Here is a 22,917-nt window from a genome sequence, read left to right on the forward strand (position 1 = left end):
TTCCCATTGTGAATACTCGTAACTTTATCCATACGTAACTTGAAGATACCTGGCTTGGCACAGAGTGACTGCCAGATACCGGAAAAGCAGGGTTCAGCTCAAACACATGACTATCCATGACTGATCACTTCAGCCACAGCCACTGCCACCTTTCTTACGCTGCAGGATTGCTACTTGAAAGCCATCCGTACAGGCAACAGCCCTCTGACTTGTAGCCCACCTTCTGAGATCCTAACTTCTATTTATGATTTTCTTCTCCATTTTATACAAAATATAATGTGCATATAGTCTTTCTGTGTGCTGTGCCTTCAATGACATTACCTCAAAGCAGTCGTCTTCTACATCTTGGAGCCCTTGTCTGTTTGATAGCATAAGCAAACAACCATCTACTAGTTTTTTCAGTGATCCCACAAACATGAGGGGTGCCTCAGGAGGAAAGCACCTTGCAGCTTAGATCAGTTCTGTTGGTTTTTCCTGGCTTTTCGTTAGTGTCCTGATTTGTATTCAGTCAATAAAAATATTTTCTTCTACTACTGATTGAGTAGTAAAAAAAAAAAAGCAACAGCCAGATGCATAACGGTCAATTCAGAAATGCAGTTGCTTACCTCTGCCAGGTTTCAAAGGAAGTGGTAAAAAGAATGTCTATTGCTTCTACTAAAAAGGCAAGAAAACATATACACATTGTGTGTGTGAAGGAGATGGGCACAGCTAGCAGTCATCATGACGTAATGGCAGCTGTAGTCACAACATGGCTGCCTCTGAAAATGGGCTGATTTGCAGAAGTATGACCACTCTACAGTTACTGCTCTACAGTGAACATTATCCTGGCTGTTCCTCTTTTTCCTTCTACATTTCAGTGTCTTATGCCTCCTGACACAAACCCTGGCTGAGTGCGGTCACAGGAAGCCTGGTAACTGGCAGATGTTTCTGAAACGTGATAAATAAACCAGCAATGTTTTTCACCACCAGTAATCAAGGTGGTTGTCGCTCTCTGAAGGCCATTCTTGGTTTCAATTTTCAGCCTAATTTTGCTCTTTTATACACTGTCTTATTTACAGAACAGGCACGTTAGATGGTTTGTCTAAATTTATTTCCATTAGCAAGGGCTAGTCCAATGCATAATGCCATAATCATAAATTTCATTAATTATCCAGTTGCTAGTAAGTGCCTATGTCTGACATAAGCATTATTTTCTCCTAATCTTGAATAAATCTTTCAGGTACCCCTTCCAAGTTGCATTTAACTGGAGTACAGGTGATTCAAGGGTCTGGACTAGGTGCCAGACTGCTAGAACTAGTCTATCTTTTAAGTACATGAAGGTGTTCTGGAAGGCTCAAGACGTACTTTTTCTGCACACGCCACATCATGGCAGGAGAAGCAGCTGGAGGTTCCTCACCACACAACACCCTCCCCCGACACAGTCACCCACAGTACCTCTGTTCTGGAAGATGGAAACAGAATGGCTGCAATAGCAGTCCTATTCTTAGTAAATCTGCATTTCAGTTTCTTGGTTTCACAGTACAGATACTGTTGATCCCTATTGCTCATTCTGACACATGCTGGAGGACAGACAGTTTCCAGTAGATCTGCTGCCTCCTCTCTCACAGTCAAGAGTATTTCCAAATTTTTCTTTGGACAGTTTTATGCCTGGCTAAGCCTCTGTGCTATTTATTTAGGAGATAATAATAATGTAATTTTATAGTAAAACTGTCACAGACTCATGTACTTAAAGAATAGCTTCCAGATAATGGGAGATTTTAAGCATCCTTATCACATCTTCATGGCCCATTTCGACCTGCCTTTTGCAATCGCTAACAAATTGAGGATTAAGCCTCTTGACACCTGATGCCCCACGGCAAGCCCTGGTCCAGCTGACTCACAGATAAAGAGGTTTTTGAAACTAAGTATTCCAAGATTACAAGAAGTTTAATGGTACATAAAGTGTTTGTATAAAAAAAATACTTTTGACTGCATATCTGTCATCACTGTATTCCATATAGATGCCTTCTCAGATATTCTAGCTGTTCACCTTTTGTTGACAAAACCATAGAATTCCATTCGAAGTGAGGAATCTGTAGAACAGAATCACACAAACTGAGTGTTAACATTGGTATAAGCCACATAGCATCTTACAGCAAAGAAAAAGCCCTCTGGTATTTTTTGTTCTCCACTTGAAGGTATTTTATCACCTGTGTCCTTCTGAAAGCTAGGCTTATTCTAATACTGAAAAGATTAATTTCTCAATGTAAGATTCTTCTTCATGTAAGTACAGTCAGTTTGCTTCCAGAAAGCAGCATAGTTGTAGAGATGTAAAGCAAATGCCCACGCAACACAGGCTATGACAGCTCCATTACACCATCTCCCACCTTTTGAAACCCAAACTGAGAGAAAAATCCCAGGTCACTATAGTTTGTAATGTTAATGTATCAAACTGGAATGGTGTATCACTAGCATAACATTTGCTGTCAGGGCAATATGAGAAAGGATGCTTATCCTGTTAAAAAACAAGCAAACAAAACCCAACCAACTTAAGCTTAAAGAAGGATTCTAGCTAAAATTAGAGTAGGTGAGTAATTATATATACAGGAGAATCTGCATTCATGAGCCTCCACTACCCAAATGTTTCTATGCTGGTGGCTGTGAATTATCTGTGGCCACTAGTCTTCCTTGTCACAGCACTACCACTGCCGCAGACAGACATCTTGCAGCTGCCATCACTGTCTATCACTCAAAGAGGGTATGTTCAATCTCTTTCTAGTGTAGAAATCTTTGGTGAATTGAATTGAAACTCTCGTTTCACTTTTTCTCCTTTACTTAGGCTATGTTGAGATTGCTAGTTTGCCTGCAGTAAGGTAAGACTGAGACCTTTTGACTTCAGTTTTGCTGCAGCCACTTTCAGAGAAGGTGCAAGTTCTATGAAGTCCTTACACCATCTTGAGAACAGCTTGGAATTTCCTCCCTAACTACAAAAATTGGTCTCACCCAGTAGGTGCTTTTAACTATTAAAACTATCTTTAAATCTGTTGCAAGGAAAATGTATCAATCTGCACTATCGATACAGCTCAGAAAGGACATAAAATATTGCTGACTGCTCACCTGAACTACCCGGTACCCCAGCATTTCCAGGTGTCGTTTTTTCAATGCAGATTCTCCTTTCAGGTGATGTGAATCTTTGCTAAAAGCTTTTGAATCAAGAAATTCCAAAGCAATTCTGGAAACAACAAAAATGTGCATTTACTTTCAGGTCCTACCTGAATAGCAAGAAGTGGTATTTCTAGTTCAGTATTGATAGTTGCAGCAAGACTATTACTAGATAAACCTGACAATTCATGGAAAAAGAAAATTAAACAACTCCCTGAAACTAGACAAAACACTGTCCTCATATTTATCTAGAGATACTTGAACTTCACATGATTTAGTAAAAGCATTTCCTCCTTGAATCTGTTTTTGTTCAAACGGCAATAACAGCTAACCAGCATTTTCAAGGCTTATATTTGAAGAGGTGGGAAGAAAACAGTATCCTAATCTCATGAAAGACACTTCAAGAATGCTGTCGGCCCTAGTGTACTGGGTCTGGCTGAGATGGAGTTACTTTTCTTCATAGCAGCCCATACGGTGCTGTGTTTTGGATCTGTGACCAAAACAGTGGTGGTAACACACCAATATTTTGGCTGTTGCTGAAGAATGCTTGCACAGCATCAAGGCCACCTCTGTTTCTCACTCTGCACCCACAGTGTATAGGCTGGCCTTGACAAGAGGTTGGGAGGGGACACAGCTGGAACCTCAACTGGCCAAAGCGATATTCCACACCATATAACATCATGCTCAGCAGTAAAACAGGAGGGAGTTTTTCCAGAGTAGCCATTGCTCCAGCATTGGTCTGCTGGTGGTGAGTGACTGCATTTGCATCAACTGTTTTCTTCCCCCCCCCCCCTTTTTTTTTTTCTTCTTTCTTCTCTTCACTTATTACTTTGTCTTAACTGCAACCCAGGAGCTTTTTTTCCTTGCTTTTCCCCTCCAGATCCTCTCCCACATCATACTGCAGGGGAGTGAGCGAGCAACTGGGTGGGAGATTAGTTAACAGCTGGGGTCAACCCACCACAGCTAGGAAGGCTAAACCTCATAAGGCTTTGGAAAAAGGAACAGAAAAATAAATAGCCTAGGAGTTGCAACAACCATTTAGGACATAAGCATCAAAAAACTGGTCTAACTTGATCTAAACTTGGAAGAGATAACGTGCAAGAATTCAGTGTACTAACCTCTGAGCTCCTGGTGGCAGAGCCTTTCTCCCTTTATCCTTGATATCATGTGTCAAGCGTATTCCCTCCACATCATCCAAAGGTGTATTCTGAGCCACATAGGAAAGAGGCTTTTTATTTTCATCCAGAACGCACTCAAAATCTGCGAGAAAACAGAACAAACCTGTTTACTGACAAAAAAAAAAAAGAAAGAATTTGATCTGTACAGTGTTTACTTCTAGAAAAACTAAGTGATAACCATAATTAGAGATACCCAATATCATTTATATTATGCAGAACTTTTTAGAAACTCTATTTTATACAACAATTTCTTCTTTGCAGTATCTTGTGACCACATGCCCAGGGGCTTCCTAATCTTGGTGGTAATAGTGATATCAGAGGTCTCCATAACAATCCTTGGAGCATTAACTTCTCACCTATTTCATAGCAGTATGGTGTGAGAACAGACATTCTTGCATAATGGCTCCCTCCTAAGATCTCTGTCAGCATTCTGTGAACATGCTGTCGCAGTGGATTTATTTGGCTACTGCCTACAAAGACAAAATAAATAATTCATATATCAAGACTTCCACAGGCAAAGTTCTGAAAATAGCACTTCGTGACACTGCATTTTTGACAGCCAACCTACCGAATTAAAGCTTTTCTACAGATCCCTGGTGTTATGCCATCATAATTCAGAGACCATGTGATCATCTTTTAGGTGGAAAGTGGCAGGTGCCTATTAAGCATGAATTTCAAATCCAGATTTTCCATCCCAGGATTCTTCCCATTTACATACTACAAACACTATAGTTTCAGGTTTCACCTGTTGGATTTTGTTTGCTTTTAATCGTGCTTAGACACTTAAATAAGTATTTACTTATTTTGCATCTATTACACGCACACCACACTGTCACTTCTCTGTCTGTTGCAGATTGTTTGCTCCTTTAAACATCTTCAGTCTCGGAGACTCCATTAAACATCTTCAGTCTCAGAGATAAAGCAGCTGAGTTTGATGGATAGCAAAGCAGATCTCCCCCATGACAATTAGTAGAGGAGATACTGAGTTTGCATTAGCTGGATTTTCTGAACTGATCGCTATTCTGAAAGATCTCAGCTGCTACACTTGATCACTAGCCTACTTCTCCATTTCTCATCCTTGATGGATCTTGATTCTTCTGAGGAAGATGACAGCAGTGAGTTCAAAAGGAGGCAGCAAAGATGTTCACCTTGAAACATTTAAGTCAAATGTTCAGTCTTGTAAGTGAAGCACAGATCAAAGTGACCCATCTCCTCCAGTAGACAATCCTACTGATCCTCCTCCTGCCTCTCCACACTCCATGCCATATACACTGTTTCTGGGTATTTAAATTTTATTTCTTATAAAGAAATATCCCATCTCTATTACATTAATTCTCATGGGGCAAACTGCTTTGCTATCTGTTGCACTACTAAGTGGTTGCACTTTTCAAGAACATATCCTCAGCAGATAGTGGGGTGCACCTTTCTCAGCTTCTATTGTGTGTTAGTGGCAACATGACAGTTTTAGAAGCAGCATCTAGCAGTCTGTTGAAGATAGACTATTACTAGCAACAAGGGTAGCTTTTCCTTTCCTAAATTACTTACTGTTACAAAAGACACGTTGGCAGTAGTGCTCATGAAACCAAGGGATGTGAAACTCTGGGCATTCCAGACAGACTGCTCTGTTCAATTTCATGAGGCACAAGCGGACCCTCTGTTTTAGGATATCAGGCAGGACTGAGTTAAACAAAATAAAAAGGTGTGAACTGAAATGTAAAAAAATCCAACACATTGAACTAAGTGGCTACCTCTGAATTCTTTACTAGAGATGCAAATATCTGTATACTATGGCATTTATAAAATTCATGCTGCAGAATCTTAGAAACGTTCTCAAAATCCCTGAGGAAAAAATGAAAAGTAACAGTTTTGCTCAATATTCAGAACAACAGCAAGACAGAAGAAAGAAGCAGTTTAAACTCTCTTCTGTCATTTAACTTTTACTGAAGTGGTTGAAGGCAAAATGGCAACAGTACATTGATCACGACCAACATACAGGTATAGAAGAAGGAAACAGTCAGACACTCAGTCTCTTATTTAGAGAGAAGAGACTGGTAGGACTCATTTCTTGCAGACAAGAATCCCACATTATCTCTTGAGCTTTGTGACTATTTCTAGTAATAAATACCGCACTCAGGTACTTGTATTTCCAATAAAATTGAAGAATTATTAAATACTGAATGCAATAAGCTGACTATAAAATTTGTTTTAAATGAGCTTCTCTCAACTGCAATACAAGTCTGTACTTCTAAAACAAAGCACAAATTTTTGTTCATGCCTTCACTTTTAGCACTCAAATAATGACTAGATTATATAGAGGGCTCTTTCCAGAAAACTGAATCATTTAAAGAGTAACTCTAGTTCTCAAGTCATATATAGGTCCATGATTCCATTTTATGCCAAATGCTACATAATCAAATTCATCAGAGAGCTAGGTATCTACCTTCGAGTTGAGCATCCAATTTGCTTAGGAAAGAAACATTAAATATCCTCGTCATCAGAACTGGTGGAAAATACCCAGCCACTGCCAAAACATGACCAAGCAGCACCAAGCGGTGAGTTCCAAAACAACCTTTAAAAACCAGACAGAAATCCATATTAACACATGACATAAAGTGGAATGGATTTGCAATGCCCTCCCCTTGGCCTCCCAAATCATCCAAGCTTCTCTCTTGACGTACTAAATGAACACACAGGCAGATTAAGGACTACCTCTGCTAGCTGCACCAAAGTATAAGGCAACTCTTGCCAGGAGGAAACTAGTTAGTCTTAGAAAAAGGTAACTCCACAATATTTCAGTAGACAGCAAATTTTCACAGTTCTGTGAGGCTGTATCATCAATCAAAAAAAAAAAAAAAAAAGTCTCTACACATTTCCTCTACAACTTCACCATTTCTTTGTGATGAATCACAAAATGTATCCTGTCCCCAAACAATGATTCCTTGGGGAACACAACAATTCTATCCAATAACAGCACAGCAAATTAATCAGAATTTCCACTTGATTTTTACTATGCTCAAGATACCTTGCTAGTCCCTTATCAACAGTAATTTTTAAAGGGTGAAATGAAGCTAGAAAACCCAACAGAAGCATACATTGAATTTTTGTTGTGGTTTAACCCCAGTAGGCAGACTATTAGTAGTAATATACAGACATGCTTTTTCTTTGCTTAAAAAAATGCCATTCTATTGCCATTTTTATTCAGTACAGATAATATCTTCAAATGATACTCATTTATTTGGTGTCAGAATATCTTTGTCTAATGCACTTACTCAAGTTAGAAGTAAGACGTTGGATACAACTCTCAAAGAACTCTTCATTGGCAGGAGGGTCATAATTAAGAGCAGAGAAAAGGAAGAGAATAAAATAGATTTCAAAGGGGTGGATCTGGAAAAAAAGACATCCTAAATTAAGTCACTGCAAAATAGCCTAATACTGCTTTACAATAACAAAGGGGTTTATAATTCATTCAGAATTGGGAGATTTAAGACTAGATAAGCTATTTTCTAATTATTTTTGGGGGTGGTGGGGGGTGGTGTTGTCAACTTTTCCAGGAGAAAAATATTAAAAAAATAAAATGCAGAAATCATAAAATTGCAGCTATGGCTAAAACTTAAAATCTCTTTCATGTAGATAATCCAAGTGTTTCCGTGTACTTAGACTTTAAGAAGCTTTTAAAAAGGCTTCCCATTAAACGCTCTTAAAGAAACTAAACTGTCATAAAATAAAATCAAAGATCTCTATGAATACCAGATTGAGAAGGACAAAGAAAGAAAAAAAAAAAAAGATACCAATAAAACACAGTAATTTTGACCAAAAAGATAGGCTATTGGGGAAATCCCCACAAGAATGAGTAATGTAAAAATAGACACTGTGTGATGTGACTATTTGTAAAGAAGTTAAAAAAAAAAAAATTTAAGATGGTAAAATGTAAAGCTGAATGCAAAGGATTATGGTTGACCTAACACTGACTGACAACAATAAAATAAGAAAGGAAAATTAAAGAGAGGTAAGTGCAAATTAATATACATGGAATCAAAACAGCTTTGAGTGAACATAGAAAAAGATGAGCTCCAAATCAGGTACACTGAAGAAAACCCTTAGGAACACTGTGTGGATTCTGCTCTGAAACACATTAACTACTAACCTGTCCTTTCTTACTGAGTAACTTACACAGCAGATAAAAAGAAAAACTGTAATACCTTGTCTATATTTTCAACAGTCACAGAAGCTATTCTGTCAAGTAATGAAGGACAACGGTGGTTTGTTTTTATGAGAAAAAAAGACAACTGTAATACATTTGCCCATGTTATTTGGTCTATCAAGCGTTGACACATGGCCACAGTTTCCCCACTGAGGACTTCTTCAAACCACTCTCCATTCACATGTGTAAGTTCTTCCAACAGAAGATTTAAGTTGTTGGCTTTCTGAAGCCTCTGAAATCCACAGTCATTTAGTTTTTGCAGAAGCTTTACACATAGCTCAGAACTGTTTTGCCAGTGCAACTGATCATAATGATTCCATTTGACAAGAGCAGTAGCAATGCAATCCAAATGATGGAGCTTGCATTGAGGCAGAACTGCTGCTGCTTTGTTTATAATGACTTCCTCCACTTGAAAGGAAGGAAGCATGGCCAGAACACGAATTATTGCAGCAGTATCAGCAGGTATGACACTAGATTTTAGAAAACTGGAAGAGAGACAAAAATTAAAACAGACCATCAGTACTGACAAAGTGCAAACATTTAAAACAAGCAAATAACTTACGTGCATTAAAATTATATTTTAAAAGTCAAAAGCTGTACATTAAATGTAACATAAGTAGAATATTAACAACATGGTAGAAATTCACACAGTCAGTGACTACCATCTTTTTTCATTGAGATTAACTTCCAATTTATTAAAAATTGAAAAAGGGAAGAAGACAGGGAGCATCTCAATCAGCTGGTGAGGCTTCAAATGTTATTGATAAATACAGAACTCCTTAGTAAGGGCAAAAGGTCCATCTTTGTTAACAGAGTCTGTGGGTTTCTGGGCCTGGATAATTCTGTGACTTCTGTCCTGGGGAGAACCAGGTTCTGAGGTGCCTGAGGAACATGAAGGCATCATCCACAGAACACATGTACAGACAAGGCACTGCATTCTTATAGAGGCTGAGCAATGGAAGCAACAGTGGCAGATCTCTTCTCCCACAATTCCAGAAATGGTTTCCCTTTCTATGTTGCAACTGTACAAGCCTGAGAACTGACTAGACAGTTCTTCAACCAAAAGAAGAGTACTTCTGCTTCACACTTTCACTTGTCCCAACCATGGCGTTCTTACTGTGTATTTTTCATTACTTGTTCCTTCAAACATCAAAGACATTAATACCTACCCTTCCTATAAAGTACCAATCAAAATTTCTGGTTCAATGTCATTATATTGCAGCGGCCAAGGGGCGAGGGGCAAAAAAATCTATTTTTAAAATATGTCATATCTATTAGCGGATACTAATGGGTCTATAGTCAAGACAATATCCACTTCCTATCCTCTGATTTGCGTGTTTGACAGAATCAAATACTTCTAACAGTTTGTTACTTCTTCATATTTTATGGAAACAAAACAATCTAATACCTTAGCTGGTTATTTAAAATATTAAGTAGACAACTGTTTAATACTTAAATAGCTACATTTCCAAGAATATACACTTACCCTAATAATAACCTTTTTAGTTTGGCAAACAGCTCCAGATCGTGGCAACGCAACACCACCAAGTACTGCGTTAACTTTACCAACTGTATTACATGATAGCTATCCAAGTGTTTGTGCAGAACAGAAGCCATTCTAAACACAAAGAGAAAAAGATGACATGGTGTTATGCTAATACAGAAGATACCGCAAAACCCAATATCATGCATGAAGAAGGGGTGTCCTGTGGTGCACAGTATCTAGGTGGAGGGTTGCACACACCTGCACTCCTCGCCACCCTAGTTTTGACAGTGTTCCACTACGACACAGCAGCCTCTCTCCACCTAGTGAATTGCAAAATTAAAGCCCTCATCACAGCAAAACAGCTACTTCACTCTAATAATTTCTGTTGCAGATTTTACAATCAGTTAAATTTAGAGTAGACCAAGAACAGGATAAACTAGAACAGCATCACTAGCCTCAGCACCACTGTACTCACTTATCTAATAGTGGTTGCTACAGCTATGTTGGTCTAAAGCTGCAAGAGAGGGCTAGATTTGTAGGGAAAGATAATACCTTAAGACCTCCTTTAGACAGTGAGATTCAAGGAGAAACACCATGAATTCACACGGTCTTCCCTTTCTCTTCACCACAGTACTACCTGTCCTTTTTCTTCCAAGGATCTATTTGGGTTCATACAACTACATTCAATCCAGCTATTGCACACAACCTGCATTTAACTCTGCTGCATCCGTGACATACCTGATGCTACATCTTCTGTGTCCAAAACCTCAACTGCTTTTCCCTTCATTGTATGGAAGATATTACCTCTCCCTATAAACAACATTCAGTCTACAGCTGCAAAAAATCTGGTCCAGGTTCTTAAAGACACAAGAATTAATAGTTTAAAGTAGGGCACAATGACTTCTGAAGAAACAACTCACATCAGTAACAGGACCTCTTAGATAGGACACATTGTCTACAATTTACTATATTCTCATTTGTCTCACCAGTTTACAGTAATTGTTATAGGCTATGTTTCCTCAAATAGGATGACATATTTGTAAATAAGGCAAAAATTATATTACAATAACTTGGTAGGGTTGAAATGCCCTTCTATGAAATCCCTAAATTGCCTCAATTACTTCTGGGTCAAGCTGCAAGATTCTAAAATCTGTAATAGCTAATTATATATAGTGTATATGGATTTGTGTGCAAGTGACACGCTCTCCAGTCCCAACTTACTGGATATTATATAGTTTTTCATACTAAATGGAAGCAGTTTACCTAGAGAATACAACTTTTTAGTAGTATATAAAAAATTACTTTTTGAGTAGATGAGAATTTCTGCATTTCATTTTCTGCATCGTTTTCAGTATTACCAATACTTGGTAACTGCTAAATTCTTCCGCTATGCACACTGCAGTTACTAGCAACCTAAAGAGGAAAAGAAAAGATAGATTTTCCAAAGAAAAAACAGTTGAAAATCTCCAGCAAAGATTGCAGCCATTTTCTTTGTCTAGGAGGGAAAGAACCAATAGACTACTTCAGGAAATACAGGAAAACAAATTCCCCCAAACTACAGACCTTTGTTCTGTGCACCCTTCTTCTAAATGGTTGATCTGTATGGCACAGATAAAGAGATGTGGGTGTGTCAGATCAGTACATGTTGCTCTTATGCTAGAAACCAGTGAGCCCAACAATTCTGAAAGTAGACAAGAAGTAGGAAAGGTACCCTAAGACACTAAACAATTCACGATCAATCAGCAAGCTACAGATAACAGAATCAAACATGAGTTGAACTGGCTCTGGGGCAAATAAAGCCAACAACTTTTTCTACCTCACACTGATTTTTACCAAAAATAAAATAAATTTTTAAAAAAATCTAGGAAAAGCTTTTGGAACTAACTCAGCTACAGCAAAACCAACACAGGCTTGCAGTATATCCAGATCTCTGAATGGAGGCAAATATTCATGAAGAAAAGTCTGAAAATATGACTAACTGTAATTAATACAGCAAATTCTGCCTAAAACTGCAAACTTTGAGAGACCCATGACTAATGCCACCCCCAAATAGGATTTTGTAGCACAAGAAAAACAGACAGAGAAAAACCTGCCACACAATACTATGGTCTAATTGCTAAATAAATGCTGAAGTGCTCCCTGCTGACAACCTTTCATATAGAATAGGATGTACAGCAAACTGGGATAAGTAAGACTTGGGCTGTTTCAGCTACTGTCAGTCTTGAAAAAGCAACACATACCACTGCATATATTTCTCAAGGGAAAGACAGAAAAGTTTTTTACTACCACCCACTGTGAAAGGAAGGCTGTAGTCTAAGAGACAAGAGCTGCAAGATGGCCTTGCATAACAGCATTCAGATACCCCTTGATTACTGGATTCAGCTTTCTATGCAACTGTTTTAAGACAAACTGCTATGACAGTGTTTCCATAATGAAATAACACATTGCTACGCAGTTGCAACTAGGAAACCTAATGCTCAGCTCACAGATAGGCTCAGAAATTCCTCCTAATGCCACTACATTTTTAATTTCTGTGCAAGACTACATATATATCATTAGACAAAACTGTTAATTAACTTACCTTTCTCTTACCTTGGATCCTGCCATAGGCCCAAGGATAAAAAATAATTTTGCAAAGGTTTCAGGATCATAATAAACATCTATATTTTCAGAGAGTAATTGTTTAGCAACCAGGCGGAATTCAGCATTGTCAAAACCCAGCTGCTCGTACAGCCCAAGAATAAGACTTATACTGTGTATATCAAGATGGGAGGCACTTTTAAGGAAAATCTTGTTGCATTTTTCTAGCAATGGATGATATCTCAGTTTAACATTTTGAAGAAACTGTAGTATTCTTTTGGCATAGTTGAAGTGGACTTCATCCTTTTCTTCCAAGAGCTGTCCAGCCTTGTGTAGTAATCGATCTCGAAAACGCTGTGAGATAACATCAGAAATGCTGATCATCAAAACTGACAAGATCCTAAAAAATTAAAAAGATTTTATGCTTACACATTGAACATGAAAAGTAATAAATTTTAGATTTCTTAAATAAACTATGCAAAGAAAGAAACGTTAGTCAGGGTGTTGCTGGCTTCTGCGTAAAACGGAATTTTAAATCTAACACAGAAAAAACAGATGAGCAAAAACCATTTCTCCTACTAAAGTAAAAATTCTGCTTTCAGTGAATTTCTGAAACAACTGGATGTTTTCAACCATCCCTTACAAAGTTGTATGCAATGAAAGTGTTTGCCTAAGGCAAGACCCTCACTTGCCTGATTCGAATTTGCAAAAAGACCTTTAATGTTCAATGGAAACTAAAGAAACCCAAACAATTCTCAAGTGACAGAATGCAGAGAAGAGTCATTGTCACTCCTAAAGAAAGAATTCCTTGTTAAGGGAGTAAAACTTATGACCACAGGGAGAGTAATTTCTGTAAAGAAATGCAGTCCCATTCTATGAGTTTCATAAGCAGGCTCCTCACATCCGCAAAAGTAACTGTTGGTACTGCTGATGCTATATAAAGCAGAAAAAAGGAAGAGCAGCCTTTGCTATAATGGCCCAGGGAGAACAGAGGCAAGAAAAAGAAGCTTGGAGTTCTTTGACTAGGGCCAGGTTTTAAGTAATTTTAATATTAGGGTAATGCACTAGACATGCTAGCAAGAGAATTGATTAATTCAACTTGACCAAAAATAAAAAGAAATGCTCTGAAGATAAATAAAAATAACATTGCTTTAAGAGTCCTTATTGCTATTCACAACAGTAAACTAAATCCATGTCATAGTAGAGAAACTATCAATGTCACGGAAGAAAAACATCTTCTGGCGAGTCAACAGTCTCTAAATTCCAAAAAAAGTCCAAGTAAATTTTAGAATCCGGATAAAGCAATATCTGCTGGTTTTCCACTGTAAGTAGAACATTAGTTTTAATTAAGTGTTTAAATTGGTTATAAAGAAATTCTTTGCAAAATCATTGGGAAAATGCATTTGCCTAAGCAGACCTGTCCATGAAAATCAAGGCATGAATACAAATCACCTCCTTCTCACAAACCCCAAACTGAAGAAAAGCAACCTCCAATTGAGAAAAAGGGAAAGTGTTCAGCAAAGGCAGCCCAGTAATCGTAACATATTGCTTCTTCCACTACTCATTTCATCCTGACACTTACCTTATATCTTGTATAGAATCCAGTTTCATGTCCACAATATGAGCTACCTGGCCAATTACAGGACTGAAATGTCTGTGTCGCTTGTATAAACACAGTGCGAATTTAGACAGAGCTGGCAAACTAAGCCTGTCAAGACATCAAAGACAGACAGAATATTTACCTTTTATTTCTAGTGAATAACTAAAGACAAAAATCTACTTCAACAATTATATAAAAGACAAGGTTATATTCAAATTACAAAACAAGGAAACAAAATAAGCATTTTCTATTTGGTCACCTTGGGCTTAGCCAAAACACCTAGATATTTCATATTAAAGCATATTGTGCATATGGAGCTCTAAAAAACAAACAAACAAAAAAATAAAATCAGAGTTCTTCATTTAATCAGACCAACGTAAGAAATCTATAAAGATTACATTCTCAAGCAATGATGTGAAATAGTTAAAATCATAGAATGGGTTGGGTTGGAAGGGACCTTAAAGATCATCTAGTTCCAACGCCCCTGCCATGGGCAGGGACACCTTCCACTAGAACAGGTTGCTTAAAGCCCCATCCAACCTGGCCTTGAACACTTCCAGGGAGAGAGCATCCACAACCTCTCTGGGCAACCTGTTCCAGTGCCTCACCACCCTCACAGTAAAGAATTTCTTCCTAATATCTAACCTAAATCTACTCTCTTTCAGTTTAAAACCATTACCCTTCGTCCCACCACTACACTCCCTGATAAAGAGTCCCTCCTCATCTTTCCTGTAGCTCCCCTTTAGGTACTGGAAGCTGCTATAAGGTCTCCTCGGCGCCTTCTCTTCTCCAGGGTGAACAACCCCAACTCTCTCAGTCTGTCCTCACAGGGGAGGTGCTCCAGCCCTCTGATCATCTTCGTGGCCCTCCTCTGGACTCGCTCCAACAGGTCCATGTCTTTCTTGTGTTGGTGTCCCCAGAGCTGAATGCAATACTCCAGGTGGGGGTCTCATGAGAGTGGAGTAGAGGGGGAGAATCACCTCCTGTGACCCGCTGGTCACACTTCTTTTGATGCAGCTCAGAATGCAAGTGGCTTTCTGAGCTGCAAGCACACATTGCCGTCTCACGCTGAGCTTCTCGTCAACCAACAACCCCAAGTCCTTCTCCTCAGGGCTGCTCTCAATCCACTCATTGCCCAGCCTGTATTTGTGCTTGAGATTGCCCCGACCCATGGGCAGGACCTTGCACTTGGCCTTGTTGACCTCCATGACATTCGCACAGGCCCACCTCTCAAGCCTGTCAAGGACCCTCTGGATGGCATCCCTTCCCTCCAGCACGTCGACCGCACCACAGAGCTTGGTGAGGGTGCACTCCATCCCACTCTCCATGTCTAAATGAATGTGAGCAATTTATTACCTGAATGTTATTTTGTGTTCAAGCTACACTGAATTTATTTACTTGTCAAGATGCCCCAGGCGTTAAGCTGGGAGAGGCAATTCTGTGATGCTGGTGCCAAGATTGACACTAGCTTCTGCCATTAACCTGAGATTAAAGAATGAAAATTACAATATATATTAAAAAAATCAAAACCCAACAAAAAAAACAACAAAAAACACAAAGGGAAAATGTTGATGTTTTAATACAAAAGGTTTTTTACTAAAATTGAGATGAGCAGGGTCCAAACCACCATTTGAGTTGGACAGTAAACACTAAGTTAAAACCATAAATATTAAAACCTGCAATTCACTTCAAACACATAAATCTACACAGACAGTGTATTTCAAAATCTTAAGCGTCTGTCCCCGTTGTTGCTGTATCTGAATCTCTCAAGCATTTGTGTACCAAAGTCCATCAATACTCAAAGCCTCCATATGTATAATTTTCAAAACCTTCAAAAATACAACTGATATTTAAAATACTCGCAATAATGTTTAAAACATCTCGTAAATACTCTTTTGAGAACTCTGTGTAGCCTCATGTGAAGCAAATCACACTTGCAACTTATACCTTTCACAAACCAAAGTAGTACAGTACTTGCCTTTCTAATCTTTTCCATGCCTCTGTAACAAGCACTTCTGCTAGAGAACTGTGGTCTTCAACATTGAGCCTTCAGAAGAAAGACATAATAGTTTGAAGTTTGCTTCGAAAGTTATAAAGAAGACATATGTCCTTTCATTATTTATCATAATGTTTTACTTTTCTATCGCTCCCTCCATCCAGATTATAAATATTTGTGCATTAATAATCATAACTCTATTCACTGGGAGTGCAACACTGATCAGTTCTGTCTGCATCTCAAAAACTGAGGCACAGGACATTAAGTTGTCTGTGTCACACAGTCAGAGTGACACAGAAGCTGGGACAGGGAAGTCTCTCAGTCTCCTTACAGGATGGCTTTGTAGTCAAAATTCCATCTCTTTTTACTACCAAATACAAAATGTAGAGATGTGGAATTCAACATAATGCTGCTTACCTCAGAATACTATACAGGGTGTCCACTACGGCCTCATCTTCCATGTGTTCCACCTTGTTTTCTGCTAAAATGCAAAGGGTAAGAAACTGGGAATGATTTCTTATATAGTCACTAGTCCTTAAGAGAAGTGGCCTCTTCTTTTGCAATTGCCACAGCATGTTCAATGCAATTCCCACATGTTTTTCAGAAAGCCTGGCCTTGTTCCTTCCAACAAGGTTGAACACTTCATCTTCATGGGTGCAGCGATTTATCTGGCTCAAAAGCAGATCACTACTCAGAGTCCGAGCTTGGTAATGTCTCAGCGTAAACAAGCAAGCCTGCCTCAAACAAAGCATTTTGCTATGCCTACCAGCTATCTTTAAGGCATCCAGAAAGATTCTTCTTTCACTTTTCACAGTAAACCATGTTGTTACAAAGAACAAACTCAAGTATTTGAAAAACAGAAGATCATTTTTCTTTCATCCTGTATGGTCACTGTATTAAGAACTCGGTTCTGAGGTACCTGTAATGAGGTAGAATTAAAGCAGTTAAGTACAGTCATTAACTACTAGCTAAAAATCAATGCCTCTACTTTTTAATGTTCTGAGTAAGGTAAGCTTGAGACGAACCTACAGCCTGGATTCTTCTCAGAGAAGCTCCCAGCAATGAACACTGACATGCTCACAAGCACTAAGAAAAGTCAGTCCACTTGGCAAGTTTTCAAACTTAGAAATCTGTGTTTAAAAGGCACATGTGCTATCATGCTACTACTTAGAAGGCAAAGCTGAGCTTTTTAACATGCAGGCGCTGCATGACTAAGTCAAGTGAGGCTTCCTCTCACTAGGCCACTCCATAATTCCAAACTGGAGTCCAGGAACTGCCAGAAAAATACAACTATTGGTGGTAAAAGGAAGTGAGACAGCAAGAGCTCCTAAGCTGGCATCACTGGATTCCTCTGGTTCTGTATGTGCATCCATCCCACAGTGATATCTACTGCACCTCCTGTCTATGAACCTCTCCCAGAGTTTCCTTTCCACTCTGCTCTCTTTAGTACGTGTCTAAGTCTTGTAAACACATGAAGATTTTGGTATATGACTTCTAGTCAGGAAGGCTGACCACCTTTGTAATATAGGATACTGATCAGTCACCACCTATCAGGTGAAATCACCCACTGCACAAAAGAAAAGCAACCAAATTCCTGAAATTATAGTGGAAGCTACAGACTTATCTACTGAAATTTGGTAAGTATTAATTTGTTTTCTTAATATATCCCCCAATTTGTACACAGCGTTAACAACTATGTATTCTACAACCTACAACACTGGTTCCAAGCTGCGGACACAAACCACTAGTAGCAAATGTTGTGGTACACCAAAAAAGACCCATCAAATTCCCTTAACTCAGAGATCATTGAAAAGTCTAGAATTCTTGCTTTAGAAGATATAATCATTAACAACAATAATTATCAACGTACCATACCTTCAGCAAACTTGAATGCTCTTCAGCTGTAGGCATGATTCCATCAGTGTAATATTATCAAGGCAATGGCAGCAGCATGCACTAGGTCTACTCGGAAAGAAAAAACCTTCTTATTTGAGCAATCCACATAAGGTACTGAAATAATTTCACAAAATTGGATATAGTTGGATTTCTTCTGATGTCTGTACAATCAGCTTCAGAGAATAAAAAGCCATTCTGACACATTGTACTACACTGCTGTCGCTGATGCTGGGACAGATACAAGGAAAGCTAAAATGAAGTAATTTTAATTTATGATCTGTTATAATACAAAATGTTTTCTTCCATATGCAAAATGAAAGCATACAAAAATAAAAGGTACAATTTTTCCACATATTCTGTATTAAGTACCTTTTATAATAACAATTTGCTTTATAGTCCCTTTTCAGAGATTGCTTTTATTGCTTCTATTTGTTCCATACAGTAGTTGTCTTTATAAAGAATTTATTGCACTTTATCACTGAGAAAAGTTGTGTGACATTATTTATTCCATGTAAACTCCATAAAAAGTATTTTTAGCTTTTCCCTCTCAGTACACAGCCACATGCTTTTAGAAGTAGCTGGGACTTCTTATGAGATTTTATAAAGTGTATTAAATAAGCTAAAATACAGGTTGGTCAAGCCACCGTTAAATCACAATCTAGTAATCTTCCACAAAGTCTCAAGTACTAAATTAACCACATTTACCAGACCATTTCACAATTTTTTTACCCCACAGATTTTCCAGTTAATTAAAAATACTTTTTCTGTTCCCTTTTGACATGTGGATGCATGTAGATGGAGCAAATCAGATACAGTGACAACAATCAAAAGCCAAAGTGATTGCCTGTTCCACCTACAGCTTCTAAGCAGAAACTGCAATAGAGTTATCAAAATTATTGCACTATACAAACTACCTGGTTTAAAGAGAGAAAAAAAGCATTTGCCCTCTAATGACACAATAGTAAAGTACAGCTTGAAAGCCAGCATAAATTTTTAACCTTTTTGTATGACCACATCCAGAATCCTAGCTGCAAATGAACAAGTTTTTTTTTCTTAATCCTCTTTTAGAGAACTAAGACAGCATTAGACAAATACCTTTAAGAGAATACCGATATATTGGAACTTGTTTTTAAGATTTCTTGTGCTGTACTATAGAACATTAAGCAAAGGCTTTTTATTAGTGTATTTTTGCTTTGGTTACTATTCCTCTATTTTCACATGTCCACCCGATGGGAAAAAAAGCTACAATATAAATTCACCTTTACTCCCCACAGTACTGGCAAGCTAAGCTGCCAGAAGACATGATGAAGTACATGCGTGAAGACAATATAAAAACTTCAGGCTCAAATAATTTCTTTGTAAGCCCAGGTAACACATCTTTCTCATGCTGCAGTGGATCTTGCATCCCCTATCCTAATGACTGGGAACCAGGATCTCTACCTAAAACAGCCTGCAGGAAGTTTCCAAATATTTCTTTCTGGAAGGTAATTTAGCAGATGCAAGCGATTTATCACAAACCTGTATGCAATTTTAAATTGTAGTTAATTCTAATATCTTATAAAAAGGAAATCAATAGGAAATGTTGGATGTTTTGAAACTTACAAATACATAGATTAAAAATATGAAATTTGTATCTGCTTAAAGAACTATTTCTAAAGTGTTCTACTCACCATGCAAAATATATGCTAAAAGGACAAGAAATTATTTAAAATAATTTCCTATCAGTCAAAACATGCATTTTCGAGGCTGTATTACAAACTACAGTGAGCCAGTAAGTCTTTCTTCCACAAAGGAGAAAATGTGGACACCTGCCACTCCTCAAGTGTAAAAAGTATTAAAGATTTAAGTAACTAAGCGTTAGAAGAGCTGCTTGTGCGGTACGGGGGGGGGTCACCTGTCTGCCAGAGTCACCTCAGTTTTCGTCAGCCTTGCCGTGGGCAGTACAACATCCCTGTCACACGGGTACCAGCAGCGGCCTACCTCACGTCCCGCCTTTGCCCCGCACTGCCTCCGCGCCGCGTTGCTGCCGGGTCACGGGCGGAAAGCCCACCTGCTCCCACCTGCGGGTCGCCTCCTCCTTTCCTGCGTGGAGATTCTAACCCAGAAGCGCTTCAGAAGGAGCGGGGCAAGGGGCTAAGCCGCCACACAGGCCTCAGGGCGGCGGCGGCGGCAGGCGGGGAGGGGGCGGCCAGGGCCCCACTGCCCCCCACCCGCAGGCAGGCGGCAAACCGCTGCGTTAGGCTCGTCCCCCGCCGCCGCCCGGCGCTCCCTCGGCCACGTTTAGCCTAACGGCGGCTGCGCTACGCGCGTACCTTGTGGGAGAAAAAAGGCACTGCCATGCTCGGCGGGAGGAAGCTCCGAGCCCGGCCCCCCGGAACCGCCTCGCTCCGCCGCGGCCCCAGCCCGCCCGCCCCGGCAGCCGCCGCCGGAGCGCATGCAGCAGGAGGGCGGCGCTGCCCCAGCCCGCCCTCTCCTCACGCCCGGCGGAGAGGTGGCGGCGGCCTCCGAGGGGCGGCCCCTGAGGGGCGGCCCGCGGGGCTGCCTGCGCGCCTGCGGAGGGGCGGCGGCGGCGCCGGCTGCCCTGCGGGGCGGGCGGCGGGCACGGCCCAGCTGCCGGCAGGCCAAAGCCGCGGCCCCGCCTTTCGGCCCCGCGTGTGCGCCGGCGGGGCGCGGAGTCTGCTGGCGCTGGCTTAAGCGAGGGCCATTGAAACGGCAAAGTCCTGCACCCAGCTAGGTTAAATAAGAAAACGGAGGAACCAGTGTCGTCTGCGTACCTTCTGAGAGCTCCCTGCGCCCGCAGAACGCAACCTGAGAAGTCCTTAGCTTACTTGCTCACAAGACCCTTGCGATGGACGCTGCTCGCTCAGAACAAGCGGGTGGTTTATCCTCAGCGCTCCATGTGCCTCCGCGCTGTTACTCGCTGTGCCTGTGCCTCCAGACAGCATTTCCCACGAGCTGAGATGTCAGGGAATGTAGGGAGAAAGGGGGAAAGTCCAGCCGGTTAGACCTTCCAAAGGAGATAAAAATAATAATAAAAAAGTTCCAAGGTCATCTTGATTGTTGAGGTCGTATTCATAAAACCAACATTTATGTAACGCATTCTGAGGGGGAAAAATACTCCTCCCTGCCTAAAAAAATCACAAAGGGACTTAAGTTCAGGAAGGGTGAAGTTCAAGAGTTTGCTGTCACTGTACTGGAATTAATATTATTTTACATTATAATTTTTTCATGCTTTGAAAAAAAAAGTTTAAAATGTGTGAGTTCTGGAACACAAATCTAACATATGTTGCAACATGTATATTGCTTATGTTGTTTGTATACATACAGCTCCAGGTCATCTTTCTGGACCTTTTCTCACCACCAATAACAAAGACACTTAGATAGAATGGCCACAATCTCCGACTGTTCTAAAACTCTATTTAAAATCACAACCAGAACTATTAACATGACCAATTTTGATAAGCTGTTTTGCAGCAATCTAAGGGGTTTTTTTTTTTACTTTTGTCTGTTGTTGATTGTATGTGTACCTCCTATATCGGATGCTTATGAATATGGAACTCACTCTAATAAAATAGCCCCTATTTTATTTATTTTAGGTCTGTAGTGTTTTAGAAAAACAGCACGTAAAATTTTTAACTGGATTTGTAACAATTGTTCTAACTGTAAAATTTATAACTGGAACAACTCCTGTACCCTTCTGCTACCAAATCCAGATCGCCTTAGTTACAGTCTCCACAGGCATGCAAGTAACAGTGAGACCCAAACCCTGCCAGGTGATCTCAAAGGGTGGCACTTACCTCTTTCAAGAATCTCAGGCCTTGTGCAAACTCACATAAGCACTCCAAGGCATCTGATCTCCCGCTTCAGAGGAAAACTATTCCACGTTCATATGGAGGGGACTTCTGCAAATCATATGGATTTTTCATTTACAAGATGAACTTTTTACTTTTGACTTGTCAAGTACATTTAGATGAAATCAATTAATAACGCCTCAAGCAAATTAAAAATGATAGATAAAATTACCTTAAATTTCAAGTTGGACACATAGGGGAAGAAAAAAGGATTTAACAAAGCATGCTGTGCTGAAGCCAGTGTTAATTTACTTAACAGGAGTCCAGTCACCAGCTTCTTCAGGATTTCAGCACTCACAGGGGTCAATTTCTCGATTTTTAATTTTTTTTCCAGATGTTCAGGAGGAGAAAATTTTTTTTTTCTGCTTTCAGCAGACTTCTCAACAGCGAGTCACAGGACTTCCATTGCCTCCTGTTATGTACGATTACTAACCCCAACACCCACCGCTCTGAATTAAAACCCTTCGAGGGAGGTATGTACTTCCGTGTAAGTCTTAAGTTAATTTTGAAGGTGCTCACAGCTTTACTGTGCAGTTACAAACTTTCACGTCCCTATTTTTAAGATAAATGGAAATAAAGTTTGAATGGCAATACAGACATATGGGACAGGATTATCAGGAACTTTTTTTGCACAGTTGGGTCTAGATTCCCATTCTAGTTCTTTCCAACCCCTAACGACGCGTGCCAGGTACTGCTGGCGTAACCCTAAACCCTTCCAGTACTGTTGTGGACATTTCATTTACCAATCGCTTGGCCGTTTTCCGGGCTCTCCGCTGAACCACCCCTCAGCGTCCCGCCAGCAGGGGAAGGCCAGCACTAGCCCCGGACACGTTGGGTTGGAAAGCGCTACAGACGCAGGGCAGACGCCTCCGGCCTCTCCACCGGCGCCGGCGCCTTCCCGCGCTGCGACCAGCCTCGCCTCAGGCGCCCGGGGCCGGCGGCGCGGCGCGAGGCGGCAGCCGCCCCGGCAGGCCGGGCGGCGGGAGGG

The 22,917-nt window shown here is 40.1% G+C and overlaps 1 protein-coding gene across 12 annotated transcripts; it reads right to left on the reverse strand.

The window, feature by feature from the left end:
* Window positions 1-1,907: 1,907 nt before the first annotated feature.
* Window positions 1,908-22,894, reverse strand: FASTKD1 (FAST kinase domains 1). Of its 12 annotated transcripts, XM_069781348.1 has the most exons (18): window positions 22,673-22,894; window positions 21,876-21,980; window positions 20,907-21,085; window positions 18,058-18,144; window positions 16,600-17,101; window positions 16,165-16,233; window positions 14,169-14,294; window positions 12,588-12,986; window positions 11,309-11,419; window positions 10,007-10,138; window positions 8,519-9,005; window positions 7,589-7,703; window positions 6,760-6,888; window positions 5,865-5,996; window positions 4,676-4,789; window positions 4,260-4,401; window positions 3,097-3,211; window positions 1,908-2,072 (listed from the first exon to the last, which is right to left on the reverse strand). In XM_069781348.1, exons 5-18 carry the CDS (start codon window positions 16,932-16,934, stop codon window positions 1,983-1,985), a joined length of 2,496 nt encoding a protein of 831 aa, XP_069637449.1. In that variant the 5' UTR covers window positions 16,935-17,101; window positions 18,058-18,144; window positions 20,907-21,085; window positions 21,876-21,980; window positions 22,673-22,894; the 3' UTR covers window positions 1,908-1,982. The 12 variants fall into 12 exon arrangements, with proteins under 12 accessions (XP_069637449.1, XP_069637454.1, XP_069637452.1 ...); XM_069781353.1 differs by lacking the exon at window positions 22,673-22,894 and having other exon boundaries at window positions 16,600-16,663; window positions 21,876-21,993; XM_069781351.1 differs by lacking the exons at window positions 20,907-21,085; window positions 21,876-21,980; window positions 22,673-22,894 and adding an exon at window positions 20,129-20,579 and having other exon boundaries at window positions 16,600-16,663; window positions 16,949-17,101; window positions 18,058-18,306.
* Between the last annotated feature and the right edge of the window lie 23 nt (window positions 22,895-22,917).

Source organism: Haliaeetus albicilla, chromosome 4, assembly GCF_947461875.1.
Source record: "Haliaeetus albicilla chromosome 4, bHalAlb1.1, whole genome shotgun sequence".
NCBI lineage: Eukaryota > Metazoa > Chordata > Aves > Accipitriformes > Accipitridae > Haliaeetus > Haliaeetus albicilla.